Source organism: Corvus brachyrhynchos, unplaced genomic scaffold (genome assembly GCF_000691975.1).
Source record: "Corvus brachyrhynchos isolate BGI_N302 unplaced genomic scaffold, ASM69197v1 scaffold409, whole genome shotgun sequence".
NCBI lineage: Eukaryota > Metazoa > Chordata > Aves > Passeriformes > Corvidae > Corvus > Corvus brachyrhynchos.
In genome coordinates this window covers 3,217,529-3,225,017 of record NW_008246059.1, presented here as the reverse complement: position 1 = coordinate 3,225,017, position 7,489 = coordinate 3,217,529, and the positions used below count along the sequence as shown (strand labels likewise).

At 41.2% G+C, this 7,489-nt stretch overlaps 1 protein-coding gene across 1 annotated transcript; it reads left to right on the top strand.

The window, feature by feature from the left end:
• The first annotated feature begins 370 nt into the window (after positions 1–370).
• On the top strand, positions 371–5,532 carry TSHZ1 (teashirt zinc finger homeobox 1). The gene is given in 3 exon segments (XM_017746175.1): positions 371–858; positions 861–921; positions 923–5,532. Coding segments are annotated over 3 exon segments (3,360 nt in total). The 5' UTR covers positions 371–770; the 3' UTR covers positions 4,134–5,532.
• The last annotated feature ends 1,957 nt before the right edge of the window (positions 5,533–7,489 follow it).

The window sequence follows — 7,489 nt, the reverse complement described above, 5'->3', positions numbered from 1 at the left end:
AATGGCCATCTGCTCATGAATATCATATTTGCTGGTTTAACAAATAGTTTGATATAGATAAACACATAGTTTGGTGAGATCATATAGTTTCACAGGTAGCAATGCAATAGCAAAGTTTCATATTTTCCATAAGCCAATAATCAAGCTGCAAAGGGAATCTCAAGGTTTTTGTTTGTTGCTTTAAGAAATTAATCTCTAGCATTTACCTTTCATTTCTGACTGCTTTTTTCAAAATGGTAAATGCAGGACCCACATCAGATCATAACAGGAGGCAAACTATATCCTACCCATTTCAGAAAGCAATCAGTCTTGCTTCTCTTTTCACCTTTCAAAAATGAAAGCTGTTCTGCTCTCAGATGGACACAGTACAGCCAGCCACCAGGAGACCCTGGGAACAGCTGACCTGACACTCTTGCCCTGTATGGCTTCATTAGAGTCAGGTATCAGTGACACAGAAATGGCCCCTGGAGCTGTAGCTAAAGCCAGTTTGCAAGAAAAGACAGAACTGACAAGGTAGAGTTGGTCAAGTCAGTGATTCTGAGCGTCATGGTCTGAGGGATGCAGGTCAGCTGCAACGTGTTACACATACATATGTAGTGCAGTAAACACAGCTCAGTACCAGGCCATTTTTTAAGTTGATAGAAACTAGTTTAATAGGCTCTTTGTTTGATTTTAGTTTTGATACTATGGTATTTACTGTGGTCTTGGCACATATTTTACCACTGAAGTCAAAGTTTATTCTTCAGTATCACTGATATCAAACTGTAACCATGACAGAGTATGTGGATTTACAGGAGGAGTGTGTGAGTGATGGTGAGTTTCGGTTTTGGATGTATCTTCAAAATTTGTCTTCGTGGTTACTGTTTTTAGTGCAGAAGAGAGCCATGTAAAATGTGTGTGTTCGATAACTTTGTCTTGTTTCCCCCCATCTCCCCTCCTGTATTTTAGCATATGTTCCTGAGGAAGAATTGAAAGCAGCAGAAATAGATGAAGACAGCGTGGAAGATGATGGGCTGTCTCTGGACATCCAGGAGAACGAGTATTTGTGCAATGAAGAAGCAGAGATCAAAGAGGCTCAAAGCTACCAGAACTCCCCAGTCAGCACTGCAACTAATCAGGATGCAGGCTATGGTTCGCCGTTTAGTGAAAACAGCGATCAGCTGGCCCATTTCAAAAGCACTTCCTCTAAAGAAGAGAAAGAGGATCCTCAGTGCACAGACAATGTTTCCTATCCACAGGACAGCTTGGCACAAATAAAAGCTGTGTATGCAAATTTGCTTTCAGAGACTTGCTGGTCCAGTTTAGCTTTGGACTTAAAGAAATCTAACCCAACCACCAGCAACAACGGAATCAGCCAGAATGAAAACACCACCAGTACTGACACCAATACCAATTCCCAGAGTACTTGTGCTACCAGTACCAACACTAGTACCAGTACAACCACCAGTAGTACTAGTAACAGTAATAGTAACAGTGGTGGGTCAGGTTACGACTGGCACCAAGCTGCGCTAGCTAAAACTCTGCAGCAGACCTCATCGTATGGACTTCTCCCAGAGCCGAGTCTCTTCAGCACAGTACAGCTTTACCGGCAAAACAATAAACTCTATGGGTCTGTGTTCACTGGTGCCAGCAAGTTCCGATGCAAAGACTGCAGCGCAGCCTATGACACGCTGGTGGAGCTAACAGTGCACATGAATGAAACTGGACATTACCGTGATGACAACAGAGATAAAGAAGCTGATAAGACCAAGCGGTGGTCAAAGCCTAGGAAACGATCGCTTATGGAAATGGAAGGCAAAGAGGATGCCCAGAAAGTGCTGAAGTGCATGTACTGTGGGCATTCGTTTGAGTCTTTGCAAGACCTCAGCGTCCATATGATAAAAACAAAGCATTACCAGAAAGTGCCTCTGAAGGAGCCAGTACCAGCCATCACCAAATTGGTCCCTTCTACCAAAAAGCGAGCACTTCAGGACTTGGCTTCGCCTTGTTCACCTGAGCCAATAGGGATCACGGCAGAAGCTTCACTGGGTGAGTCTGCAAAGGATCAGAAAACTGCCAACCCCTACGTGACTCCGAACAACCGCTATGGCTATCAAAATGGTGCTAGCTACACTTGGCAGTTTGAGGCACGCAAAGCCCAAATACTGAAATGCATGGAATGTGGCAGTTCCCATGATACTTTGCAGCAGCTCACTGCTCACATGATGGTCACCGGTCATTTCTTGAAGGTGACCAATTCTGCTTCCAAAAAAGGCAAACAGCTGGTGTTGGACCCAGTGGTGGAGGAGAAAATACAGTCTATACCTCTTCCACCCACCACCCACACAAGGCTACCAGCCTCCAACATTAAAAAGCAGCCCGATTCCCCAGCAGGCTCCACAAACTCGGAGGAAAAGAAAGACCTAGAGAAAGAAAAGCTGGTGGTCACCGAAACAGAGAAAAAGATTAAAGAAGAGAGTGAGGACTCTACAGAGAAATTTGAGCCAACAACTTTGTATCAATACCTCAGAGAGGAGGACCTAGATGATAGTCCTAAAGGCGGAATAGACATATTGAAATCCCTGGAGAACACAGTGACAACAGCCATCAGCAAAGCCCAGAATGGAGCCCCTTCCTGGGGAGGATATCCCAGTATTCATGCAGCTTACCAGCTCCCAGGAACAGTCAAACCCCTTCAGCCTGCGGTGCAGAGCGTTCAAATGCAGCCGTCCTACGCTAGCAGTGTGAAATCACTGTCGTCAGAACACAACGCACTCATCCATTCCCCAGGCAATCTCACACCCCCACCTCACAAGAGCAATGTATCTGCTATGGAGGAACTAGTGGAGAAAGTTACAGGTAAAATCAACGTGAAGAAGGAAGAGAAGCCTTTGGAGAAGGAGAAGAGTTCTCCCATTAAACCCATGTCACCTGCTGCTAAAGAAAACAAGGATTTCCCAAAAGCAGAAGAAATAAATAACAAACAGCAGCCAAAGAAGAGCTCTGAGTCAGAAGTTCAGAAGGTCAAAAAGGATAGTCCAGCAGAAGCACATACGCCAAATGGTACAGAGCCACTTAAAACAAAGGTTGCAAATGGCTGTAACAATTTAGGAATTATCACAGATCATTCACCTGAGCCATCCTTCATTAATCCATTGAGTGCTTTACAGTCCATTATGAATACCCACTTAGGCAAAATTTCTAAGCCGGTAAGCCCCTCTCTGGACCCTTTGGCCATGCTGTACAAAATTAGTAACAGCATGTTGGACAAACCCATTTACCCAACCACTCCAGTCAAGCAGGCTGATGCTATTGACCGGTATTACTATGAGAACAGTGATCAACCTATTGATTTAACTAAGTCCAAAAACAAGCCTCTTGTTTCCAGCGTGGCTGACTCTGCTTCATCCCCGCTGAGGGAGAGTGCCCTGCTGGATATTTCCGATATGGTGAAGAACCTCACGGGCCGTTTGACACCCAAGTCTTCAACTCCCTCTACCGTGTCAGAGAAGTCTGATGCTGACGGGAGCAGTTTTGAGGAAGCTCTGGATGAACTGTCACCAGTACACAAGAGGAAGGGCAGGCAGTCCAACTGGAACCCTCAGCATCTTCTGATCCTTCAAGCCCAGTTTGCTTCCAGCTTGAGGGAGACCCCAGAAGGCAAATACATTATGTCGGACTTAGGTCCACAAGAGCGGGTACACATCTCTAAGTTTACTGGTCTTTCCATGACCACAATTAGCCACTGGCTGGCCAATGTGAAGTATCAGCTAAGGAGGACAGGTGGAACTAAATTTTTAAAGAACTTGGACACGGGACATCCTGTTTTCTTTTGCAATGATTGTGCCTCTCAGTTCAGGACTGCTTCTACATACATAAGTCACTTAGAGACACACCTAGGGTTTAGTTTGAAGGATCTGTCAAAGTTGCCACTTAATCAGATTCAAGAACAGCAGAATGTTTCAAAAGTCCTCGCAAACAAGACTTTGGGCTCACTTGGAATTGCTGAGGAGGACTTAGGCTCCACATTCCAATGTAAGCTCTGTAACCGAACTTTTGCAAGCAAGCATGCAGTCAAACTGCACCTTAGTAAAACACACGGCAAGTCCCCAGAGGACCATCTGATCTATGTAACTGAGTTAGAAAAACAGTAGCGTCCAGGTAAGCAGCCAGGTATGCAAGTGACCACAGGAACATTGCACTAAACTTCTTCATAGTACTGCACTAGGCCTGACCTGAGCCTCTGAAATCAGTCTTACTTTTGTTGCTGAACTGCCTATCTGGACCTTGGTTTTTCTTACACTTATTTTGTAGTTATATTTATATGCTCTTTGTCTGATCTGTGCATGGTTATTTTTTTGTTTCTGTTTTTATTTTTTTGTGAGTCAAAGTCTGACCTTTATTTTCAACATCTGTCCTTGATGTTAAGCTATCTTTTGTAGAATATAGTGGGAGACACTATTGAGAGACATTAATTTAGCCGTAAAGAAAGACACAAAGAACAATGATAAAGAGACATCCTAAAATTACAAAGTTGCCATGACAATAAAGGTCACAGAACCTGGTAGTGTCAAGTTTTAACCCTCTGAGAACTGTAATAGCATTTCTGTGCCTTTCCCAGTGACTAAATAAGTAAATAAGGAAAAACAAAATAAAACAAAAGGCTTAAAGGCATTTCATTAAAATAAAAGCTGTGTCGGAAGCAGGACTTTTTTTTTTTAATGAATGAGCTTCCTTTTTTTTTTTTTTAATGCAGAACTGGTTTGTGAAGATATTGTGCATGCAGTCCTTGGAAGAAGGAGAGCTGTGTAGTACTCAAGGGGTTAGGAAGCCACAACTGTATAAGTTAAATAATAATTAAAAAAAAGCAAACCAAGTTGCCACTATGCCCAAATCCTCTGGATGCTGAGAATTGCCACTTTTTGGCAAAAAAAAAAAAAAAAAAGTATGCAAGCTGTTATTTAAAACAAATGTAAAAATGCTCTTTTCTTTCTTTTAGTTTTTTTTTTCTGTAAAATACTGCAGTTTATAGTTATTTACAAATGTTAAGCTTTGGTACAAGCTGACCTTTCTATAGTGTGCTGCATTGGTAAATGAAAACAAAAAAAAATGGGGCAAATGTTGGATTCTGTTCCTTGTAAATTGCCAGCATCAGCTTAAAAAAATACATGTTACATATCGTACCATTTTAAACTGTTCAACTTTCTTTGTACCTTCTGGCTGTATGCTTTCTCTTTTAACTTTTTATATTGTCATTTTATATTCGATTTCTGTGTATATAATGTAAAACCACACTTTTTGAATAAAATTTAGTTCCTGCAGCTTGATATAAATAGAGGAATTTTACTGGCACCTGCATCTTTCCAGATGCATGTACTTAAAGGAACTATCTGACAAAAAAAATAAATAAATAAAAATAAAGCAAGCAATGCACTATGAATTATACATTTTGATGTTTTATCATTAATATTGTACAGTACATTTTGGTTCACACAATTAAATCCACTGTTTTCTCAAGTGTAAAATAAACCCACATGCAGTTCTTGATTTACATACATTGTCATGTCGTCATTATATTGCCTTTGAGGTGTTATTCCAGCTGTAAGAGGCATCGTTTATATAATCAACCAGTGAAAATCTATTTGAAATCATCTCTCGTGATCTGTGTGCTGACGTGTCTCGCTGGAAGCCGTAATGCTGGTAACCTCTTAGAAGAGATTTGCAGCAGGTACGCACTGCAAAAGGTACAGAGTCAGAGCAGCGAGGGGCATTCTGCTCCTCACTGGGGCACAAGAGAGGCTGCAAAGCTTTTGGCCAAGTTAATTTCCTTGTGCTGTATGACTGTACCTGTAGCCATTTTCTGTGTGCGCTCAAAGGCTGTCTCCTCCCTCCCTTCTCTGGTGAAGCACCTTTTGATTTCAACAGTTTCATAGTGAGAGGCTTTGGCTCCTGCCCCTGCAGTCTGTTGGATAATACGGTGCTGCCTTTCTGGCAGTGGTGAGGACCTCAGAGGCTTTGACACCAGTTTTTACTTACAGTACAAGGAGGCAGACCTATGTTTCTCTGTACTTTTTAAATATTGCATTTTGAGGTAAGCTGAGTGCTATCATATCAGGTGTTTCCCTTAATCTTTATTTCTGTTCCGTTGAATGCAGATGTCATTTAGAATGTAAAAGAGAGCTGTCAGAGCCTTCACTTCTCTATCTCCTGAGTGCTTTGACAGTTACAGTGTATGAAAGCCTGGGATCTGCTATCCATTACACTTTTTGGAGGGGCTATTAAATATGAGGACCTAGAGGGGTTTGCTTTCACATGGTATTAGTGATACTATTATGTTATATATACTTCTGTGTACATATGTATATTTCTGTTTCTTCTCAGTTCTTCTGAAAGTAATTTAAATGTAAGATCTTTGCTTCCAAATACAGCACAGTTTGACATTTAATCTTTACCTTAGCTACAACTCCAGAAATATCCATGCACTTTTCTGTTCTCTGTAAAAACCTATCAGGTCCAGGTCAGTTACATTTGCATGGTGTTTCTAAGTAGTGCAGGAAAGTGCCATGCGGATTTTTTAAAATGTCCCTTACTTTCTTCGCTGCTAACTACCTATGTCCTTCAGGGGATCTAGCCATTTGGACATTTCAGTTCAATTACTGGATGATTATGTGCTTTGGGCCCAAGGGGTGGTGAGGAAGAAAAACAGTCAGGCCTATGGCCATAATACAGAGTCCTTAAATAATAACCCTTTGAAGTTTTGTTTACTTTCCCACAGGCCTGCAAACAAGTGATTATAAAATATGCTGTAGTACATTGCAGTAGTGTGTGAAAAGGTTGAAAGGGAGAAATAATAGCTCTAAAGTGCGTTTGAATCTAATGTAAATCCATTAAAACTGATTTTGAAACACGGCATGTAAAGTGAGTTCTCAACACCAGGTGACTCCCTCGAGAGGTGTTTATGACATTGCTAAATCCGTTCAGTTCTGATAGCTTCAGAATTGGACAATCACTCATCATCTGTGCCACTGTCTGAAGAAAGTCCTTTTAGAATAAACCAGCAGCTTTACCTGGTGGCTATGCTGATGTAACACTTTCTGCAACTGAATTATGGAGTAGATAAAAATTGGAGGGCTCTGATGGTTCACCTGCTTAAGAAAATGAAGTACAGTGACAGTATGATCTTTATTTAATTTGGATTTTTGTCACTTTTGTTTGAATGTCATATTTCAGAAAAATTCCCTTTTAGAAAAGAAATTGCACAGTTTAAAACAGAGTTGTTCTTTTCCCCAGAATTTTTTTTCAAGTTTATTTCTTCTCTATTTCAATAAGATTGCAACGAAAGTAAGTTTGTGCTTTTCTATGAGTAGCTTCTAAAGCTGTTGGATGGAAGAGACCACATAGCCTTTCAGGACTGATCTTGAAGGAAAGAAACCTAGGAGTTTTAAACCCCATCATAGTGTCTGTAAGCCTGTATACCTGTTTTGTAATGTATGCAAAATCCAGTGTGTCT